At 42.5% G+C, this 24365-nt stretch overlaps 1 protein-coding gene across 1 annotated transcript in view; it reads right to left on the bottom strand.

The window, feature by feature from the left end:
- CRTAP (cartilage associated protein) overlaps positions 1-24365 on the bottom strand; it is a 601161-nt gene that overhangs the window by 54374 nt on the left and 522422 nt on the right. Inside the window, exon 6 of the mRNA XM_053714506.1 lies at positions 3593-3676. Coding sequence (XP_053570481.1) covers positions 3593-3676 — 84 coding nt within the window. The remainder of the gene's footprint in view (positions 1-3592; positions 3677-24365) is intronic.

Here is a 24365-nt window from a genome sequence, read left to right on the forward strand (position 1 = left end):
GGGAAAGCCCCTAAAGAATAAGGTGTCTAAAACAGTGCCTGCCGATATTATTATATCAAAATACCCAGATAAAATGATTCCTCAAGGCTAAATATGTGTTAATAATGAATCGATTTAGCCCAGAAAAAGTCTACAGTCTTAATAAGCCCTTTTTGAAGCCCTTATTTACGATCGTAATAAACATGGCTTACCGGATCCCATAGGGAAAATGACAGCTTCCAGCATTACATCGTCTTGTTAGAATGTGTCATACCTCAAGCAGCAAGAGACTGCTCACTGTTCCCCCAACTGAAGTTAATTGCTCTCAACAGTCCTGTGTGGAACAGCCATGGATTTTAGTGACGGTTGCTAAAATCATTTTCCTCATACAAACAGAAATCTTCATCTCTTTTCTGTTTCTGAGTAAATAGTACATACCAGCACTATTTCAAAATAACAAACTCTTGATTGAATAATAAAAACTACAGTTAAACACTAAAAAACTCTAAGCCATCTCCGTGGAGATGTTGCCTGTACAACGGCAAAGAGAATGACTGGGGTAGGCGGAGCCTAGGAGGGATCATGTGACCAGCTTTGCTGGGCTCTTTGCCATTTCCTGTTGGGGAAGAGAATATCCCACAAGTAAGGATGACGCCGTGGACCGGACACACCTATGTTGGAGAAATAACAAACTCTTGATTGAAGAAGTAAAAACTACAAATCTAACACCACATACTCTTTACCATCCCCGTGGAGATGCCACTAGTTAGAGCGGCAAAGAGAATGACTGGGGGGGCGGAGCTTGAGGGGAGCTATATGGACAGCTTTGCTGTGTGCTCTCTTTGTCATTTCCTGTAGGGAATGAGAATATCCCACAAGTAAGGATGAATCCGTGGACTGAATACACCAAGTAAGAGAAAGAGTTTTCATGCACTAAAAACACAACAGAGAGCTCTCCAGCTGATCGAAGCAATTCTAAAATGTCAGCACTAGTGAAGACTCCGCTCCGCTTAACAGACTAAAAGCGGAAGGGCGGGCCATGACCAGTCAGTGAAAAATTGCGCAGATACAATAAAAGCGTGCTTAAAAAAACTGACAGACTGAATTTCTAACGGAGTCTCTCTAAATCCGTTAAACGGACACATACCAACATTTTATAAGAAAAAAAGCCCCAAACTGTGAATATTTAATAAAAATATGAAATACAGTTACATGAACTCAATAACAACAGGAATAAAAATCAGGGATATGCTTTTAAGCCAAAATAAAAGTATTGTCTCCTTGTTACAAAAAAGTGCCTGTACTGAAGAGATTAACATGGACTAAGCTAAACCCTAATTCCTTGCTTGCAGGGAAAAGTACCCAAAAAAGGAATTCATTTCTTCAGACACCAAACTTAACCTCCTCCATTGACAGGGGCAAATATAATAACTGGGGATTATGAATAGGGAACTGACACTTAGCTTTGCTGTGGTGCTGTTTGATCCTCCTGCAGGCCAGGAGTGATATTCCCACTAGTAATTGATGACGTTGTGGACTCTCCATATCTTAGGAAAGAAAAACACCTTAAACACTAGTATGCATAATAGCAGGAAAAAATAATCCTGTACTGAAAACATATTAGCAGAGGATATACTATAGGTGTTAACTGTAGACCCAAAAAGGTGGAGGCAAAAGACAAGTCAATGCGACATCCTTAGGAGTATAGTGACTTACATTTTTATGGGAAAGAAAAAATAAGACACTCAGCAAACTCCTTAAACTTCTCGCTTGACAAACACTGAAATATCAGGGGAAATGGGCCTCAACTCAGTTTAAGAACCCCTCTGAATGGAGAAACCATGTGCACATCACCTTCTTTACCCTCCTCCAGTGACTAACTTTTATAGAGGTGGGAGGGGTTATATAGAGCTATTGGGGTTTAGGAAACTTTGCCTCCTCCTAGCGGTAGGGTATTTCCCAGGAGTAATGGATCGTGGACTCTTAAAGGGACATAAAACAAGTTTGGATAGAGACAAAATATATAATATGTACTTTAATTACTTTACCTGCAAATTTATACTGCAGTGCCTCTCCAATATTGTTGCTTTGGTAGAATGCAAAAGTGCACAGTGATTACCTTGATTACCTGCTGGAGCATGCCTAGAAGCTGTGAACTCAGTTTAAATAAAATGCCTGTGTCTAAACACTGATAAGGGGGGTGGAGTAGACTGCACCAGACAGCATGGCATTTAAGTATTTTTGCCAGCAATTTTTAAACATTTTTTATGCAAACTAGCATAAAACTCTGGGAAGATCTGAGCCTACCTTATCCGTGTATACTTTTTGTCATGGGTCAGCGAGTTATTCTGGGCCTGTACTGGCCTTTTTTATGCATTCATTTGCGGTCAAAATTTTAACCCCATTTAATCTCTTCCATTGTTTACAAAGCTGTGAATGAAGGCATGAGCAAGCTTAATTCGCACTGGGTACAAGCAGCAAGTGCCTACCACACTTAAAGTCTCTGATAAGCTAAAGATCAAAGAAGAACCACCTTCCAATCGTTCCAAACATATGCGCTTAACAGCTGGAAGCAAGATAGTTAAAACTTCAATAATAGTAGAATGAATATAATGCTTAAGTTTTGAAGAAAGTTCAGATGAGTAAAAACCCTTGCACACACTGACACCCAACAAAGCCCAGTTTAGTGTTATAAATAGACTCATCACATAGCAGGTGGATAAACCTGAGAATCCTAGCAAACAAACTGGAAGAGGTTAAAATATCAGAAGGTTTATCAGCTGATGTCCCCAGACTATGTGAATTATGTGCACGTGTTCATACTAACAGAACATGGGTTAAAAATGGTGCAAAGTACTCAATTGTCACCACCTTTGTTCCTCTGTGTTTACTCTCAGCTGCAGCAACTTGCTCCCACTAGACAAGCCCATCCTAGGCAGTGTGAGCACAATATCATGGACGTTATTTCACCTGGGGAAGGACTATGGATCTACAAGGAGCAGTTCAATGTAGACTATGGGATTGGTAGACAAGTCAACATTTCACCTGGGAAGCCTGTGACATTTCTCACTGCCTGGCTGATAAATACTTGTCTATCCCTATGAATGACAGGTTACTATAAGGAGGAACTGTGACTTAGATTGGTTGAGGACCCCTCTAAATTACGAGTAGATCTGCACTTTAACCTCACTCCTCATCAAGGAGGCAAAAGAAAATGCTTGAGGATCATAGGACGTAGAAGGAATTAAAAGCTCTGGTGTGTTGCGGTTTATTTTTGCCTCCTCCTAGTGGTCAGTAGGGGAATTCCAATGTGATGACTGGTGGACTGTCACCATCTGATGAAAGAGACTTTGGTGTTTTATAGGACTTTTCCTATAATACTGTAAAGACAAATTATTTGACCAGACATTTATAATATAGCTGTTTTTAGAATATATACAGTATAGATAGTGTTTAGTGCAGTAAGTATTATACTCTAAGACAGACATCCTTGCTCTAAGATTATTAACAAAGTTATTAACTCAACTTGTGCCAAAATTTAGAAAACCTCAAAGTAAAAATGCATAGCCAGTAAAAAAAAATCCCTCCAGTCTTTTGCCTATCAATCACTTACCTCATCATCATCATGAAGATGCTGTGTGGCAAACTCATACATTTCTTTCTGCATTGTTGTGATGTTGAAGAATGAAACTGCTTCCTGTGATAAAAAAAAATCAAAAAAACATTTAATATGTGAACACATTTACCTTTTTCAAGAGACATAAAACTCAGTATGTATTTCCACAAAAACGTTTAAGTATGTGATTTAATTTAAATGTGATCCTGCAGGATCTAGAACCAAACACTACACAGTGGTTGATTGATAAATATCAGATGAGGATGTCTCTGGACTGCAAACAATGCTAAATGTCAATTTGCATTTTTTTAATTTGACAGAAAAGTATGATTTTGTTCGTCTTTCTACTCAATTTAAATAAATAATGAAAAATAGAAAAAAAAAACTTATGTTGCAACTGTGGTCATCTAAGAATGTAAAATTTCCATTTAGATTTCTAAGGTTTCTGCACGTGTGTGAATATTAACTGTAAATCAGTATAATTATATAAAAACGCATCAACAGTATGTAAATGCCATGAATAATTTCACCTTCTGAGGATGTATCTAATGGTTGCCTTATAAAAAGTGAAAAGATCACGTTAGCCTGGAAGAAGCCTGTCGACTGAGCTGTGGTAGAAGGCCAATGGAAGTCATGCTTCATCCATATGTACATTATACTGCTAACTGTTGCAAGCTGTTGCCTCTAGGATGAAACATTTCCCTGCTACCTGTTCTGGCTTTGAGGGGCAGATCAGTACTGCTGAAGGAGCAGCCCAAGCAGTACATGTTGTGGCATGTGTAGGTCTGAGGACACACACATATATTCAGTTAAGACTACAGTGTGACCTCAGACGGTGAAAGAATAAAGCAATGTTGCATACCTGCTTCCATACATTTATGCATTAAACTGCTGTATACTTGCTAGCTTTTTTCCTTTGATAACCATATACAGTGGGTATTGAAAAGAATCACCCCCCTTGAAAATAATCGCATTTTGTTGCTTTGCAGCCTGAAATAAAGAGACACACAGTTTTTGTTTATTGAGTTGTATTTAATTACTCAATAACATTGCATTTCATTACTCAATGCAACTTATACAATCCAAGTGAAAGATATAACAGTAACATGCCAGGCAAAAATAGAGACAATTCAAAAACAGAATCACTGAGTTGGAAAAATGATCACCCCCTCCTAAAGTTATTTGTAAACTTAACCAGGTGTAGCTAATCATCTTCTCAACGGCACACACAAAGCCATTTGACCTTCAACTATGGTCAGCTGTGGGCATATTGATTAGCTCAGCATGAAAAGAGCTTTCCTGGAGCATCTCAGTCCCTGGTAGTGCAACTGAAGCAAACAATCAACTATGGGTGGCAAGGCACTGTCAAAAGATCTCAGGAAAAATGTTGTAAACAGGCACAAGTCAGGAGATGGATACAAGAAAATATCAAATGCTTTATCAATGCCTAGAAGCACAGTGAAGTCCATTATTAAGAAGTGGAAGGTATTTGGTAAAACACAGACCCTCTCTGGATCAGGACGTTGCTCCAAACTGGATGAAAGAGCCAGAAGGAAACTGGTCAGAGAAGCTATAAAGGGGTCCACAGCAACTCTGAAGCAGGAATTTATGACAAAGAGTGGTCATTGTGTGCATGTGACAACAATATCACAAATTTGCCACAAATATGGCTTGTATGGGAGGGTTGCAAGAAAAAAGCAACTCCTCAACAAAGGCCACATGCAGTCATGACTGAGCTCTGCGATAACACACAGATTCTGGGGCCACATGGAAAAAGGTTATGGTCAGATGAGATTAAAATTGAATTATTTGGCCTTAAACAACGTTGTCAATGGGAAGAAGGTTTACCTTCCAACATGACAATGACCCAAAGCACACAGCAAAAATGACCACATAGTGGTTGAAGGAGAAAAAGGTGAATGTCCTCGCATTGCCTAGTCAGAGCCCAGACTTAAACCCCATTGAATATCTGTGGCATGACTTGAAGACTGCAGTCCACAAACAGTCACCATAAAATGTAACGGAACCTGAGCAGTTCTGCAAAGAAGAGTGGGCAAATATTGTCTAGATGTGCAAAGTTAGTAGAGACATATCCCAACAGACTAAAGGTTGTAACTAAAGCAAAAGGTGGTTCAACAAAATACTGACACAAGGGGGTGATCCTTTTTCCAACTCAGTGATGTTTTTGAATTGTCTTTATTTTTGCCTGACATGTTGGTTTTATATCTTTCACTTGGATGTTATAAATTGCACTGAGTAATTACAATTGGATAAACAAAAACTGTGTGTCTTTATTTCAAAGCAACAAAATGTGATTATTTTCAAGAGGGGTGATTCTTTTCAATACCCACTGTACCTCCGATTCATTAATTTTGAGCAATGTTTGAACTATATGTGTATTGTACACATTGTGTACACGGATTGATGAAAACAAATTATGCTTACCAGAAAATTTCCTTTCCTTCGGTATGAGGAGAGTCCATGGCTTCATTCCTTACTTGTGGGAGATACTGAACCTGGCCACCAGGAGGAGGCAAAGACACCCCAGCCAAAGGCTTAAATACCTCCCCCCACTTCCCTCATCCCCCAGTCATTCTGCCGAGGGAACAAGGAACAGTAGGAGAAATATCAGGGTATAAATGGTGCCAAAAGAACAAAGCAAAAATTTAGGTCTGCTCAACGGAGACTATGGACGGGGACCATAGACTTTCCTCATACAGAAGAAAACTAAATTATCTCGTAAGCATAATTTATGTTTTCCTTCTTAATATGAGGAGGACACTGCTTCATTCCTTACTTGTGGGAAACATATACCCAAGCTCTAGAGGACACTGAATAAAAAGGAAGGGTAAAAAAAGAGCGGACCCTATTCTGAGAGCACCACAGCCTGCAAAACCTTTCTCCCAAAAGCTGCTTCAGCCGAAGCAAAAACGTAAAACTTGTAAGATTTTAAAAAAGTATGTAAGGACCAGGTAGCCGCCCTACAAATCTGCTCCATAGAGGCCTCATTCTTGAAGGCCCAAGAGGAAGCCACAGCTCTAGTTTCCCAGAATAGACAACAAACAAAGAAGAAGTCTGCCTAAACTCCTTTGTAGTCTGGAGATGGAACTTCAAGGCCCGAACCACATCAAAGTTATGAAGTAACAGCTCCTTCGGAGAAGAAAGATTAGGACACAAAGAAGGAACCACAATCTCCTGATTTATGTTACGATCTGAAACAACCTTAGGAAGAAAACCCAACCCAGTACGAAGAACAGCCTTATCAGCATGGAATACTAGGTAAGGGGGCTCACATTGCAAGGCAGCCATCTCAGATACTCTGCGCGCTGAGGCAATAGCCAATAGAAAAAGAACCTTCCAAGATAGACATTTAATGACCACTACGTGCATAGGCTGAAACAGAGCTTTCTGCAAAACCTTAAGAACCAGATTTAAACTCCAAGAAGGAGCGCTAGATCTAAACACAGGCCTGATTCTAGTCAGTGCCTGAACAAGAGACTGGACATCTTGGAAGCTCAGCGAGCCTCTTGTGCAGTAAAACAGATAGGGACGAAATTTGTCCCTTAAGGGAGCTATCAGAAAGGCCCGCCCTTCTCCAGACCATCCTGGAGAAAAGAAAGAATTCTGGAAACCCTGACCTTATGCCAAGGGAATCCACGCTCTTCACACCAGAATAAGTAGGTCCTCCACACCTTATGATAGATGCGGCGAGTAACCGGTTTACGAGCTTGAATGAGAGTATCAATAACTCTCTCCAAGAAACCTCTCTTGGCTAGGATTAAGCGTTCAATCTCCACGCAGTCAGCCTCAGAGAATCTAGATTTTGATGAATAAAAGGACCTTGTACCAGCAGATCCCTGCGACAGGGTAACCTCCATGGAGGAGATGAGGACATCCCCACCAGATCCGTGAACCACATCCTCCGTGGCCACGATGAAGCAATTAGAATCACTGATGCTTGCTCCTGTTTGATGCGGGCCACTACACGAGTGAAAAGTAGTAACGGCGGAAAAATGTAGATCAGACTGAACCTCCAAGGCACTGCTAATGCATCTACTAGCTCCGTCTGAGGATCCTGGACTACGACCCATATGTGGGTAGCTTGGAATTGAGCCGGGACACTATGAGATCTATCTCCGGCGTCCCCCATCTGTTGCAAATCTCTGCAAACACCTCGGGACGGAGAGACCATTCCCTCGGATGAAAGGATTGTCTGCTGAGAAAATCCACTTCCCAGTTGTCCACACCCAGAATGTGGATCGCTGACAGCGAGCAGTTGTGGGCCTCTGCCCATTCCAGAATTCGAGATACTTCCCTCATTGCTAGGAAGCTCCTCGTTCACCCCTGATGGTTGATGTAAGCCCCCAAGGTTATATTGTCCGATTGGAATCTGATAAACTGAGACGAACCCAGAAGAGGCCAAGAAGCCTTCAGAGCATTGAAGATCGCCCGAAGTTCCAAAATGTTGATTGGGAGGAGAGATTCCTCTTGGGTCTATGGGCCCTGTGCCTTCCTGGCACCCCAAACAGCTCCCCATCCTGAAAGACTTGCGTCCGTAGTCACAAACTCCCAGGATGGTCTCAAGAAAGATGTCCCCTGGGACAGGTGTTCTGGACAGAGTTACCAGGAGAGCGATTCTCTCTACCGGTTGTCCAGAGAAATCTGTTGAGACAGATCCAAATGATCGCCATTCCACTGTCTCAGCATGCACTGCTGAAGAAGTCTGAGATGGAATCTGGCAAAAGGAATGATGTCCATGCAGGACACCATGAGACCAACTACCTCCATACACCGAGCCACAGTGGGCTTTAAGGCGGTCTGGAGGGCAAGACAATTGGAAGTAAGCTTGCAATGTCTCTGGTCTGTAAGAAATATCCTCATGGATATGGAGTCTATTATCATACCCAGGAATTCCACCCTGGTACTGGGAATAAGAGAACTCTTTTCTAAGTTTATTTTCCATCCATGAGATCGAAGAAGAGAAAGACGGGCTTTCGAATGGTCCTCTGCCAGACAGGATGGTGCTTGAACCAGAATATCGTCTAAGTAAGGCGCCACTTCTATACCTCTGGTTCTGGCCACTGCGAGCAGAGCCCCAGAACCTTTGTAAAGACTCTTGGGGCAGTAGCTAGACCAAACGGAAGTGCAATAAACTGGAAGTGCTGGTCCAGGAACGCAAATCTTAGGAACTTAACGTGTTCCTTATGTATAGGGATGTGAAGGTATGCATCCTACAGGTCTATTGTGGTCATGAACTGTCCTTAATGAACTAAGGGAAGAATGGACCTTATTGTCTCCATCTTGAACAAGGGGACGGATAGGAATTTGTTTTAACACCCTCCTTCTTTGGGTCCACAAAGAGGTTTGAGTAGTAACCCAGATCTCCCGCTGCTGGCGGTACCAGCACAATGACCCCTAGAGAGGAGAGATCCCTCACGCACCCTAGAAAAGCCTCTCTCTTTTCTGGCCTTGAAGACAGGTTTGATAAGAGGAATCTGCCCCTGGGAGGATGTATCCTGTATCCCTGAGCGATGACCTCCAGAACCCACAGGTCTTGCACGTCCCCAAACCAAGCTTCTGAAAAGAGTGACACAGTCTGCCCCCTACCAGATCCAGAGCCGGATCGGGGGCCGCCCCTTCATGCCGACTTTGACTCAGCGGGCTTCTTGATCTGCTTGGATTTATTCCAGGACTGAGTCGGCTTCCAAGTTCCCTTGGACTGCTCAGGCTTTGCAGAGGGTTCCGAACAAAAGGAACAAAAATTAGGACCTTTTCCTTTAGGCTTGTTCTTCGTATCCTGCGGTAAAAAGGCACCTTTGCCTCCAGTAACCGTGGAGATTATTGAGTCCAGGCCTGGACCAAAAAGAATCTTTCCCTTAAATGGAAGGGAAAGAAGTCTAGATTTTGAAGTCATGTCCGCAGACCAAGACTTCAGCCAGAGTGCCCTACGGACTAGGACAGAAAAACCTGAAGCCTTGGCATTCAGGTGAATAATCTGCATATTTGCATCACAAATAAAAGAATTAGTTACCCTTAAGGCCTTAATACTTTCCTGGATCTTGTTGAGGGGACTCCACCTCAATCAACTCAGATAAGGAGTCGCACTAGTAGGTAGCCGCTCCAGCAACTGCAGCAACAGCCTCTGCCAGTTGAAACAAATATCTTGTATGATTTAACATTTTTCTTAATAGTTTCCAGCTTCTTATCCATAAGCTCCTTAATCGACAAACTATCCTCAAGGGGGAGAGTAGTTCGTTTAGCCAGAGTGGAGATAGCAGCATCCACCTTAGGGATGGAACCTCACCACTCTAATTGAGAGTCCAGAACCGGGAATTTCTTAAAAGAAAAAGGGGAAAAAGAAGAGCCAAGTCTTTCCCATTTGTTCTTAATAATGTTCGCCATCTTAACGGGAACCGGGAAAGTCTGTGGTACAACCCTGCCCTCTTAGACCTTATCTAATTTAGGAATACAAGGTTCCTCAGGTAATTTAGGTTCTGAAACCTCCAAAGTAGCCAAAACTTCCTTTAGAAGAAAACGTAAGTGTTCAATCCTATATTTAATATCTGGCTCCTCCACAGCTGGAGACTTAAAGGCAGCAGATTCCAACCCAGAAAGAAAATCAAAAAACAAAATTTATGCTTACCTGAAAAATGTATTTGTCACGGGATCATCCAAGGGATCATCAATTATTGTTGGGAATATCACTCCTGGCCAGCAGGAGGAGGCAAAGAGCACCACAGCAAAGCTGTTAAGTATCACTTCCCTTCCCAAAAAACCCCAGTCAATCGACTAAAGGAAAAGGAGAGAAAGGAAGTAACACAAGGTGCAGAGGTGCCTGATATAAACAAAACTGTCTGAAAAAACAGGGAGGGCCGTGGACTCACCGTGTCAAGAAAGAAATACATTTATCAGGTGAGCATACATTTTGTTTTCTTTCTTATGACACGGTAAGTCCATGGGATCATCAATTACTGTTGGGAATCAATACCCAAGCTAGAGGACACAGATGATTAGGGAGGGACAAGACAGGTAACCTAAACAGAAGGCACCACTGCTTGAAGAACCTTTCTCCCAAAAGATGCCTCGGCCAAGGCAAAAGTATTGAATTTAAAGAATTTAGAAAAATTGTGCAGACGACCAAGTCGCAGCCTTACAGATCTGTACAGAAGACGCCTCATTCTTGAAGGCCCACGAATTAGACACCGCCCTGGTGGAATGAGCTGTAATTCTCTCAGGAGGCTGCTGTCCAGCAGTCTCATATGCCAAACGAATAATACTCCTCAACCAAAGAGAAAGAAAAGTGACAGTAGCTTTCTGACCCTTACGTTTTCCAGAAAAGCAAACAAAGCAGAAGACTGACGAAAGCCCTTTGTAGCCTGCAAATAGAACTTAAGAGCATGCACAACGTCTAAGTTGTGCAATAAACGTTCCTTATGAGAAGAAGGATTAGGACAGAGAGAAGGAACAACAATTTCCTGATTAATATTCCTGTCCGAAACAACCTTAGGAAGAAAAACAAACTTGGTACAGAGGACTGCCTTATCTGAATGAAAAATTAGATAAGGAGAATCACACTGCAAAGCAGAGAGTTCAGAAACTCTCCTAGCAGAAGAAATAGCAGTAAAAACTTTCCAAGATAATAACTTAATATCTATGGAATGCATAGGCTCAAACGGAGCCTGTTGTAAAACTTTAAGAACAAGGTTTACGCCTCCAAGGAGGAGCAAATGATTTAAATACAGGCCTGATTCTGACTAGGGCCTCACAAAAGGATTGTACATCCGGCACGTCCGCCAGACGCTTGTATAACAGAATGGAAAAAGCAGAAATCTGACCCTTGAGTGTACTGACAGATAATCCCTTCTCAAGGCCTTCATGGAGAAAAGATAAAATCCTTGGGATCCTGACTTTACTCCAAGAATATCCCTTAGACTAACACCAATAAAGATATTTACGCAATATCTTATGGTAAATCTTTCTAGTGACAGGCTTACGAGCCTGAACCATGGTCTCGATAACCGACACTCAAAATCCATGCTTGGCTTAAATCAAGCGTTCAATCTCCAAGCAGTCGGCTTCAGGGAAACGAGATTCAGATGAAGGAAGGGCCCCTGAAGCAGAAGTTCCTTCCTGAGAGTTAGTCTCCACGGAGGTAGGGACGACATCTCTACTAGATCTGCATACCAGATCCTGCAAGGCCACGCAGGAGCTATAAGAATCACTGATGCTCTCTCCTGCTTGATCTGAGCGATGACTCACGGAAGGAGAGCAAACGGAGGAAAGAGATATGCCAACCTGAAGTTCCAAGGAACTGCCAGAGCATCTATCAGAAAGACTTGAGGGTCTCTTGACCTCGAACCATACTTTGGAAGCTTGTTGTTCTGACAAGACGCCATCAGATCCAATTATGGTATCCCCATTTGGTTGTGCCACCTCCTTCATGGCTAAGGAACTCAGAGTTCCCCCTTGGTGGTTGATGTAGGCCACTGAGGTTATGTTGTCCGTCTGGAATCTGATAAAACGGTCTAGAGCCAGCAGAGGCCAAGCCATTAAGGTGTTGAAGATCAGTCTGAACTCCAATATGTTTATGGGGAGAGCAGATTCCTCCTGAGACCAAAGTCCCTGCTTCAATGAGTCCCAGACTGCCCCCCCCCAACCTAAAAGGCTGGCATCCATAGTCACAACTACCCAGGAGGGTCTCTGAAAACACGGCCACTGGGACAGATGTTCTTGAGACAGCCATCACAGTAGGGAGTCCTTGGTTGACTGATCCAGAACTACTCTACGAGATAGATCTGTATAATACCCGTTCCACTGAGCAAGCATGCAAAGCAGCAGGGGTCTTAAGTGGAACCGAGCAAACTATGTCCATGGAAGCTACCATTAACCTGATTACCTCCATGCATAAAGCTACTGACGGTCATGCCGCCGACTGTAGTGACAGGCAAGCAGACTGAATCTGGACTCTTCTGACCTCCGTCAGAAAAATCCTCATAGCTAGAGAATCTATAATGGTTTCTAAAAAGGTCATTCTTGTAGACGGAACCAGAGAACCCCAGATTGAATTTCTAACTGTGTGAACGAAGGAACGGCAACAATGTTTTTGTATGAGATTCTGCTATTTGAAAGGATGGCGCCTGAACCAGAATGTTGTCTAGATAAGGCGCCACTGCAAGTCTTCGAGACTGAACTACTGCCAATCGAGTCCCTAGGACCTTTGAGAAAATCCTGGGAGCGGTGGCAAGGTCGAATGGAAGTGCTTCAAATTGGAAGTGGAAGTGTCTAGATAAGCAAACCTCAGATATTTGTGATGATCCCTGTGAATGGGAACGTGCAGGTATGCATCCTTCAGATCTATGGTAGTCATGAATTGACCCTCTTGAATCAGGGGCAGGATGGAGCGGATAGTCTCCATCTTGAAGGACTGCACTCTGAGGAACTTGTTTAGTAACTTTAGATCTAGAATGGGCCTGAAAGTTCCCTCTTTTTTGGGAACCACAAACAGGTTTGAGTAAAACCCGAGACCCTGTTCCTGACTTGGTACAGGCACTCCCAAAAGGGAAAGGTCCTGCACACATTTCAAGAACACCTCTCTTTTTATCTGGTCTACAGATAATGTTGCGAGGTGGAACCTTCCTCTGGGAGGAAAAGTCTTGAACTCTAACTACTATCCCTGAGAAACAATGTCCACTGCCCAAAGGTCTGGAACATCCCGTTCCCAAGCTTCTGCGAACAGAGAGGGCCTGCCCCCTACTTGATCCGAACCCAGATCGGGGGCAGCCCCTTCATGCTGACTTGGATTTAGCTGTGGGGTTCTTGGATTGCTTCCCCTTGCTCCAGGACTGCCCAGGTTTCCATACAGGCTTGGATTGCTCCGTTTGAAAGAAGCAGGGGACAACTTACCTCCAAAGTTACGAAAGGAACGAAAATTAGTCTTGGGACCTTTCGATTTATTCCTCTTGTCTTGAGGTAGAAAGGAACCTTTTAAACGCCCGTGATAAAGATAATTTTTGCCAATGCTGGTCCAAACAAGGTCTTTCCCTTGTAAGGGATAACAAAAAGCATAGATTTTGAAGAAACATTGGCAGACCAGGATTTAAGCCATAAGGACCTACAAGCTAAGATTGCAAAACCCGATACTGTATCTTGGTTCCCAACTTAATGGCCTGTAAGGAAGCATCAGTGATAAAAGAATTGGCTAACTTAAGAGCCTTAATCCTATCCTGAATCTCCTCTAAAAGGAGTTCTCAGTTTGAAGGGGCTCTAAAAAGGAGTCAAACCAGTAAGCTGCCGCACTGGTCACTGTAGCAATGCATACCGCCGGTTGCCATTGCAGACCCTGATGCGTATACATCTTCTTTAAGAGAGCCTCCAGCTTCTTATCCATAGGATCCTTAAAGGAACAGCTGTCCTCAATAGGAATAGTAGTTCTTTTAGCCAAAGTGGAAATCGCTCCTTCCTCTTTAGGAACTATCTGCCATAATTTCCTGATGGAATCAGCCACAGGGAACATCTTCCTGAAGACTGGGGAAGGGGAGACGGGAAATTCCTGGTCTCTCCCATTCCTTAATAATTTCCGTGGTGTGGTCTGGCACTGGAAATAACCCCAAGGAGAAGAAACAACAACATATCTATTTCATTTACTGGACTTTTTAGGATTGACTTCAATAGGAGTATTAGTCATTCAATGTAGCTAAAACCTCCTTTAACAAAGCACGGAGGTGCTCAAGCTTAAATCTGAAGGAAACCACTTCAGCATCAGATGAAGGAATTACACTTTCTGAATCTGAGATTTCACTCTCAAAAGCCACTGAAGTATCTTCTTCCTCAGATCTGAGTGAAGGAGGAATTCGGTCAGCCTGAAAAGGAATAGGTACCTTATCTGAATCTATAGACTTCCTCTTACTTTTACCCTGCAGCATGGGGATGACTGCCAGTGCCTCAGAAACCGCTGAGGATACATGTGCTGCTATTTTAGCCTTTAAAAACACTCCATCCGGAGCCTGAGAGGAACCACAGGGAACTGCATGTGACCTACCAAAAGGTTGGGATGAACAGGAAGGAGGCTGTGACAATGTCTGAACAGCATAATCCTGAGAAAATTGTGGCTCAGTATGAAAAAGCTTGTCTTTATACAAAATAGTTATCTCAATACAGGAACTACAGAAAAGCAAAGGGGGTTCTATTTGGGTATCAGAACAGAGTCTGCATACAGTGGAAAGCCTAGACTCTAGGTCCATAATGCATTGAAAACGTTAAACACACTGAATATTTAACTTAAATTTCACTAAAAAGTACTGTGACTTAAAAAAACAAAAAAACAACACCACGCTCACAAGTGCTATTTATTCCCCTAACCGTGTAAGGGAAAAAAGGAATAAATAAATATGAAAACCCTACAGGCACCCTCTACACCTCAGCGCTAAGCTGAGGTGCCTACCTGCCCCTCCTGTTATGGCACGAATGCTTTTGGGCCTCCGGACAGCAAAGAGGGCCGAGACAGCAGAGTTAACATGCAGAAGGCTCTTTCCGGAAAAACGGCACCAAAGAGCCGCGCGCTCAGAAGGAAACACGCCTCCCAGTGACGTCACGCCCCCACACACACTGCCGAAAACGGCAAGCGACTAAGGTGAAAATAAAAACTGAGAATCCACTGCTAACAGTTATACATACTGAGCCATCAATAAAATATAAAAAACTGAGAATATGAGGACAAAACTCAGCTCAGTCTCCCTCCTACCGCCACACAGTGCCCCACAGCCTGCCTGACAAATTCCTGACCGCAGGAATAAATGTCCCAAAATGGTGCAGCTCACTTAAACACCAAGTGCCAAATAATCTTAAAATAAGTAAAATGGCTCTTACCTGCACTCCTGAAGTCCGGCAGGAGGACCAGTCACTCACAGGGACCTGCGGACAGAAGAAGTGAACAGAGTAAGCCTACTCTGTCATTCTGAATGAGGGCAGCAATCTGTTAGGAAACTCAGTGGAGCCCACCCCACCAATTCCTAACTGCTTAAAAGCCACCACAGCCCTGCTGAAGAGACTAACGTGGAGTACAGCTAAACCCAAGTGTCAGATAGATCAGAGCAAGTCTGCTCAGGCTTCCAATAAAACAAAAAAATCTTGATAGAAGAATCATATTCAGACACCTAATGATTTCACCTCCTCCTTGCACTAAAGGCAAAGAGAATGACTGGGGTTTGTGGGAAGGGAAGTGATACTTAACAGCTTTACTGGGGTGCTCTTTGCCTCCTCCTGCTGGCCAGGAGTGATATTCCCAACAGTAATTGATGATCCCGTGGACTCACTGTGTCATAAGAAAGAAAGAAAAATGGCACCTTTATACCCCCAATGGGTGGGGCACTCACCACCTCCTATGACCCAGGCCCAACAGTGAAACGGCTTTGTATCCGGTAAACCGCACGGTCAGGAAGAAGAGAAGATCAGTGTGACCACACCTGGTCACATGGTGCGCCACACAGGACCGCCCCTGCTGCAGCTAAAAGCGCGCCAAGCCTAACAGGCTGCGCAGCTAAATCAAAATGAAAGTAAAACCTGTACGTTCCAACATCTGCCTGAGCCTCATCTCACACATATTGCAGCATAAACACAGTATTTACATTATGTGATTAATCCCCACTGTTCAATAATCCCCTTCCGGAGATATTAACCCTTGATTCCATACAGGTAAAAGGAGCCACACTGTGACCCAGTCTTCTTGCGTTATAATAAGTGTATAAAATGAAACTATCTTACCGGAATCTATGCCATGGAAAAGAAACACAGCCTCTCAAGTTTGATAGTCTGTCAGGAGTGATGCTACAATAGACTTGAGTGAAAAAAGCAGGCAGTGAAACCCGTCAACACTGATTGCTTAAGGAGCTGTTAATACGAGTCTGGATGGGTTCACAGAAAGAATCTATCTATATCTCCAGACTCTAAACATTTGTCAATGCTCTCACTGAGAGGCTGACAAGACTACTTAAAACTCCAGTCCCATTCCGAAGGAACTACTCCGTATCTTCTGACACTTCTCTGCCAACCTCCTGTGATGAAAGGCAAAGAATGACTGGGGGATGAGAAAAATGGGGGAGGTATTTAAGCCTTTGGCTGGGGTGTCTTTGCCTCCTCCTGGTGGCCAGGTTCAGTATTTCCCACAAGGAATGAAGCCGTGGACTCTTCATATTAAGAAGGAAATGAGCCTTTATATATATTTTTTTCTTTAAATAGCTCCTTTTAACCCCTTCGGTACCAGGAATTTCAGAGAAAAACTTGCCCAAAATGCCAGAGAATTTTTAACACTTTTGATATCACTAAATTTAAACAGAAATAGAGGCCTGGATTTTTGATTTACTTATCAAAAACAGAATTTATGCTTACCTGATAAATTACTTTCTCCAACGGTGTGTCCGGTCCACGGCGTCATCCTTACTTGTGGGATATTCTCTTCCCCAACAGGAAATGGCAAAGAGTCCCAGCAAAGCTGGTCACATGATCCCTCCTAGGCTCCGCCCACAATCACAGTAGATAACACCTCCTTAAGCAGTGCGCGGAGATGTTCTAATTTAAATTTAAATGTCACATCAGGTTCAGCTTGAGAAATTTTTCCTGAATCTGAAATTTCTCCCTCAGACAAAACCTCCCTCATGGCCCCTTCAGATTGGTGTGAGGGTATGACAGAACAATTATCATCAGCGTCCTCTTGCTCTTCAGTGTTTAAAACAGAGCAATCGCGCTTTCTCTGATAAGTAGGCATTTTGGATAAAAGATTTGCTATGGAGTTATCCATTACAGCCGTTAATTGTTGCATGGAAATAAGTATTGGCGCACTAGATGTACTAGGGGCCTCCTGCATGGGCAAAACTGGTGTAGACACAGTAGGAGATGAAGTAGTATCATGTTTACTCCCCTCATTTGAGGAATCATCTTGGGCAATATCATTATTTGTGGCAGTACTGTCCTTACTTTGTTTGGACGCTATGGCACAATTATCACATAAATTTAAATGGGGAGACACATTGGCTTTCATACATATAGAACATAGCTTATCTGAAGGTATAGACATGTTAAACAGGCTTAAACTTGTCAACAATGCACAAAAAACGTTTTAAAATAAAACCGTTACTGTCACTTTAAATTTCAAACTGAAAACACTTTATTACTGAATATGTGAAAAAGTATGAAGGAATTGTTCAAAAATTACCAAATTTTCACCACAGTGTCTTAAAGCCTTAAAAGTATTGCACACCAAATTTCAGAGCTTTAACCCTTAAAATAACGGAACCGGAGCCGTTTTTCAATTTAACCCCTATACAGTCCCAGATACAGTCTTTGCTAAGACCCAACCAAGACCTGAGGGGAATACGATACCAAATGACGCCTTCTAAAAGCTTTTTCAGAGATTCTTAGATCCTCACACATGCATCTGCATGCCCTGCTCTCAAAAAACTGTGCATTAATGGCGCGAAAATGAGGCTCAGTCTATGACTAGACAGGCCCCCTGACTGAAAAAGGTGTCCAATACAGTGCCTGCCGTTTTATAAACGTTCCCCAAGATTATAAATGTCAATTGTTAGCCTAAATTTGAATAATATGCACAAATAAAGCAATCGATTTAGCCCATAAAAATGTCTACCAGTTTTTTAGCCCATAATAAGCCCTTTATTCTGTTTGTTTTTGACTAAGAAAATGGCTTACCGGTCCCCATGAGGGGAAATGACAGCCTTCCAGCATTACACAGTCTTGTTAGAAATATGGCTAGTCATACCTTAAGCAGAAAAGTCTGCTAACTGTTTCCCCCAACTGAAGTTACTGCATCTCAACAGTCCTATGTGGAAACAGCAATCGATTTTAGTTACTGTCTGCTAAAATCATCTTCCTCTTACAAACAGAAATCTTCATCCTTTTCTGTTTCAGAGTAAATAGTACATACCAGCACTATTTTAAAATAACAAACACTTGATAGAAGAATAAAAACTACATTTAAACACCAAAAAACTCTTAACCATCTCCGTGGAGATGTTGCCTGTGCAACGGCAAAGAGAATGACTGGGGTGGGCGGAGCCTAGGAGGGATCATGTGACCAGCTTTGCTGGGACTCTTTGCCATTTCCTGTTGGGGAAGAGAATATCCCACAAGTAAGGATGACGCCGTGGACCGGACACACCAATGTTGGAGAAACTATATATCTTATTTTTTTTAAGTAGATAACCCAAGGTATTGATAAAGGGACCATTATGGTATATTTCATGCCACCATTTCGCTGCCAAATGCAATCACATATATATTAAATAAAATGGAGACTGTTACAAACAGTGACACAGACCATGTCGCTGTCTGTAATGATCTGGAAATCTGCCTTCATATGGTAACGGTGCACCAATGAAGGCAGATGTTGGAAGCCAAAGAACAGCAATTCTCGGTTGCCATTTGACAATGGAAACTGATTGGGCTTCCAGCAGTATGGACGTATAAGTTATGAGGTACAATGGGCTATGTACCGCATGATGTAGTTCTGCGTCCATTTAGCTCAAGGGGTTAATATTTTATCTTCACAAACCCACCTATTAGACAGTGTCTATTGTCAGCTTGGTGTTGCTAGTCCTTTCAGAGGGTGTATGGCTACTACTGTGGCAGCCACATAGCTGTATATGTGCACTTGCACTTTTATGCTTTTACCATTTGCATACCTAGTTTCTCACGTAGCAGAGTATCCACATTGCTGTGCACTATTACTAAATAATTAGATTTTAATTATTTTTAAACTTGATCCCTTTTTTTAAGTTAAACATGCTGCAGGGAAGAGCATGTATACCCTTTATGCTAAACCAAGCAAACAATACAGCTGTCAAAAAGCCAGCTACATCACTGATCACTCCTTCTGTAACAAGGTGAAAAACATACTTTATGCTTACCTGATAAATTAATTTCTTTAATGGTGGTGAGAGTCCATTATCAATTACTTCTGGGAATTTCTCTTCCCTCCCACCTTACTATAAACTAGTGTGACGCCAAGGAAGAAAGGTAGGAAAAATGGAGCTAAATAAAAAGGTAAAAATATCTGCAAAAAAAATAAAATAAACCATCACCAAAATAACAACTGGGTGGGGACTTGTGGACTCTCACCACCATAAAAGAAATTAAATTTATAAGGTTAACATAAATTATATTTTCTTTTTATACATGTGGTGAGAGTCCAAAAACCATTTCTCCTGGGATACTAATACCCAAGCAAAGAAGTCCACAGGTAATGAGAAATAATGGCAGGATAACAAAAGCTTTTTTTTCCATAGCAAAACTAAATCCACAAAACAAAAAGAATCCAAAAAATAAATAGGTAATTTTTTCCCCAACATGCACTTAAAATGACCAACAGGTAAAATAAAAAAACTAAATTTCATCAATTACTGTTAGGAATATCACTCCTGGCCAGCAGGAGGCGGCAAAGAGCACCACAATTAAACTGTTAAGTATCACTTCCCTTCCCCCACACCCCAGCCATTTGACTGAAGGTAATGGAGAAAAAGGAGTAACACAAAGTTTAGAGGTGCCTGACGTTTAGCTAAAGAGGACTGTTTTAATAAAAGTGCGGGGTCGTAGACTCACCATATCCGGAAATAAATAAATCAATCAGGTAAGCATAAATGTTGTTTTCTTTCCAAAGATATGATGAGTCCACAACATCATCAATTACTGTTAGGAACCAATACCCAAGCTAGAAGACACAGATGACTAGGGAGGGACAAGCCGGGTAAACATAATAGAAGGCACCACTGCCTGAAGAACTTTTCCTCCAAAAGAAACCTCGTCCGAGGCAAAAACATCAAACTGATAACATTTGGCCAAAGTATGCAAAGAAGACCAAGTTGCAGTCTTGCCAAACCAATCCACAGAAGCTTCATCTGTGAAGGCCCAAGAAGAAGAGACAGCCCTCGTGTAATGAGCCATAACTCTCTCAGGAGACTGCAGCCCCACAGTCTGAAAAGCAAACAAATTAAACGTCTCAACCAGTAAAAAGAGAATTAGCAGTAGCTTTCTGTTTACAGAGAAAACAAACAAAAACAGAAGAAAAAACATGAAACCAAATTTTTTCTTTCGCGATTCAGATAGAGCATGCAATTTTAAGCAATTTGTCTTCGTTCTCTTGCTATCTTTATTTGAAAAAGAAGGCATCTAAGCTTTCATTTTGGTTCAGAAATCTCTGGACAGCACATTTTTATTGGTGGATGAATTTATCCACCAATCAGCAAGTTCACCAAAAATGGGCCGGCATCTAAACTTACATTCTTGCATTTCAAATAAAGATACCAAGAGAATGAAGAAAATTTGATAATAGGAGTAAATTAGAAAGTTGCTTAAAATGTCGTGCTCTCTGAATCACAAAAGAAAAAATTTGGGATTAGTGTCCCTTTAAGCACGCACATCTTATTGTGCACACACGTTCCTTAAGAGATAAGAATGAGGACACAGAGAGGGAACAGTAAATTCTCAAACAATATTTCCACTTAGGATAAATAACCACGTTATCCGAAATAAAATAAAGCGAATCACACTGCAAAGCCGAGAGTACCTAAACTCTCCGAACAGAAGATATAGCTAAAAAAGAAAAGTTTCAAGATAAAAATTTTAAATCTATGGAATGCAATGGCTCAACTGAGCCTGCTACAAAACCTTAAAACAAGGTTAAAACTCCAAAAGGAGCAAGAGACTTAAACACAGGCCTGATGCTTACCAGGATCTGACAAAAAGATTACACATCTGACACATCTGCCAGACACTTGTGTAAAAAAAAAAAAGGGTAACGCAGAAATCTGACCCTTCAGAGAACTGACTGAAGAAACCGTCCTCCAGACCTCCCCAGAGAAAGGGCAAAACCCCTAGGAATCCTGACCCTACTTCCAAAAGTAGTCCTGGGATTCACACGATCAGGGAAATTTACGCCATACCTTATGGCAAAAGTTACCAGTAACAGGCTTGCGAGCCTGAATCATGGTCTCAATGACCGAATCAGAAAACCCACGCTTAGACAGAACTAAGCATTCAATCCCCAAGCAGAAAGCCTCAGAGAATTGGATGAAAGAATGGACCCTGAATTAGAAGGTCCTTCCTCAGGTGGAAGAAATACATCTCCGCTAGGTCTGTATACCAGATCCTGCGAGACTATGCAGGAACTATTAAAAACAGAATTTATGTTTACCTGATAAATTACTTTCTCCAACGGTGTGTCCGGTCCACGGCGTCATCCTTACTTGTGGGATATTCTCTTCCCCAACAGGAAATGGCAAAGAGCCCAGCAAAGCTGGTCACATGATCCCTCCTAGGCTCCGCCTTCCCCAGTCATTCGACCGACGTAAAGGAGGAATATTTGCATAGGAGAAACCATATGATACCGTGGTGACTGTAGTTAAAGAAAATAAATTATCAGACCTGATTAAAAAACCAGGGCGGGCCGTGGACCGGACACACCGTTGGAGAAAGTAATTTATCAGGTAAACATAAATTCTGTTTTCTCCAACATAGGTGTGTCCGGTCCACGGCGTCATCCTTACTTGTGGGAACCAATACCAAAGCTTTAGGACACGGATGAAGGGAGGGAGCAAATCAGGTCACCTAGATGGAAGGCACCACGGCTTGCAAAACCTTTCTCCCAAAAATAGCCTCAGAAGAAGCAAAAGTATCAAACTTGTAAAATTTAGTAAAAGTGTGCAGTGAAGACCAAGTCGCTGCCTTACATATCTGATCAACAGAAGCCTCGTTCTTGAAGGCCCATGTGGAAGCCACAGCCCTAGTGGAATGAGCTGTGATTCTTTCAGGAGGCTGCCGTCCGGCAGTCTCATAAGCCAATCTGATGATGCTTTTAATCCAAAAAGAGAGAGAGGTAGAAGTTGCTTTTTGACCTCTCCTTTTACCAGAATAAACAACAAACAAGGAAGATGTTTGTCTAAAATCCTTTGTAGCATCTAAATAGAATTTTAGAGCACGAACAACATCCAAATTGTGCAACAAACGTTCCTTCTTTGAAACTGGATTCGGACACAAAGAAGGCACGACTATCTCCTGGTTAATGTTTTTGTTAGAAACAACTTTCGGAAGAAAACCAGGTTTAGTACGTAAAACCACCTTATCTGCATGGAACACCAGATAAGGAGGAGAACACTGCAGAGCAGATAATTCTGAAACTCTTCTAGCAGAAGAAATTGCAACCAAAAACAAAACTTTCCAAGATAATAACTTAATATCAACGGAATGTAAGGGTTCAAACGGAACCCCCTGAAGAACTGAAAGAACTAAATTGAGACTCCAAGGAGGAGTCAAAGGTTTGTAAACAGGCTTGATTCTAACCAGAGCCTGAACAAAGGCTTGAACATCTGGCACAGCTGCCAGCTTTTTGTGAAGTAACACAGACAAGGCAGAAATCTGTCCCTTCAAGGAACTAGCAGATAATCCTTTCTCCAAACCTTCTTGAAGAAAGGATAGAATCTTAGGAATTTTTACCTTGTCCCAAGGGAATCCTTTAGATTCACACCAACAGATATATTTTTTCCATATTTTGTGGTAAATTTTTCTAGTTACAGGCTTTCTGGCCTGAACAAGAGTATCAATGACAGAATCTGAGAACCCTCGCTTTGATAAGATCAAGCGTTCAATCTCCAAGCAGTCAGTTGGAGTGAGACCAGATTCGGATGTTCGAACGGACCTTGAACAAGAAGGTCTCGTCTCAAAGGTAGCTTCCATGGTGGAGCCGATGACATATTCACCAGGTCTGCATACCAAGTCCTGCGTGGCCACGCAGGAGCTATCAAGATCACCGATGCTCTCTCCTGATTGATCCTGGCTACCAGCCTGGGGATGAGAGGAAACGGCGGGAATACATAAGCTAGTTTGAAGGTCCAAGGTGCTACTAGTGCATCTACTAGAGTCGCCTTGGGATCCCTGGATCTGGACCCGTAGCAAGGAACCTTGAAGTTCTGACGAGAGGCCATCAGATCCATGTCTGGAATGCCCCACAATTGAGTAATTTGGGCAAAGATTTCCGGATGGAGTTCCCACTCCCCCGGATGAAATGTCTGACGACTCAGAAAATCCGCTTCCCAATTTTCCACTCCTGGGATGTGGATTGCAGACAAGTGGCAGGAGTGAGTCTCCGCCCATTGAATGATTTTGGTCACTTCTTCCATCGCCAGGGAACTCCTTGTTCCCCCCTGATGGTTGATGTACGCAACAGTCGTCATGTTGTCTGATTGAAACCGTATGAACTTGGCCTTTGCTAGCTGAGGCCAAGCCTTGAGAGCATTGAGTATCGCTCTCAGTTCCAGAATATTTATCGGTAGAAGAGATTCTTCCCGAGACCAAAGACCCTGAGCTTTCAGGGGTCCCCAGACCGCGCCCCAGCCCACCAGACTGGCGTCGGTCGTGACAATGACCCACTCTGGTCTGCGGAAGCTCATCCCCTGTGACAGGTTGTCCAGGGACAGCCACCAACGGAGTGAATCTCTGGTCCTCTGATTTACTTGTATCGTCGGAGACAAGTCTGTATAGTCCCCATTCCACTGACTGAGCATGCACAGTTGTAATGGTCTTAGATGAATGCGCGCAAAAGGAACTATGTCCATTGCCGCTACCATCAAACCTATTACTTCCATGCACTGCGCTATGGAAGGAAGAGGAACAGAATGAAGTATTTGACAAGAGTTTAGAAGTTTTGATTTTCTGGCCTCTGTCAGAAAAATCCTCATTTCTAAGGAGTCTATTATTGTTCCCAAGAAGG

This window comes from Bombina bombina, chromosome 5 (assembly GCF_027579735.1).
Source record: "Bombina bombina isolate aBomBom1 chromosome 5, aBomBom1.pri, whole genome shotgun sequence".
Taxonomy (NCBI): Eukaryota; Metazoa; Chordata; class Amphibia; order Anura; family Bombinatoridae; genus Bombina; species Bombina bombina.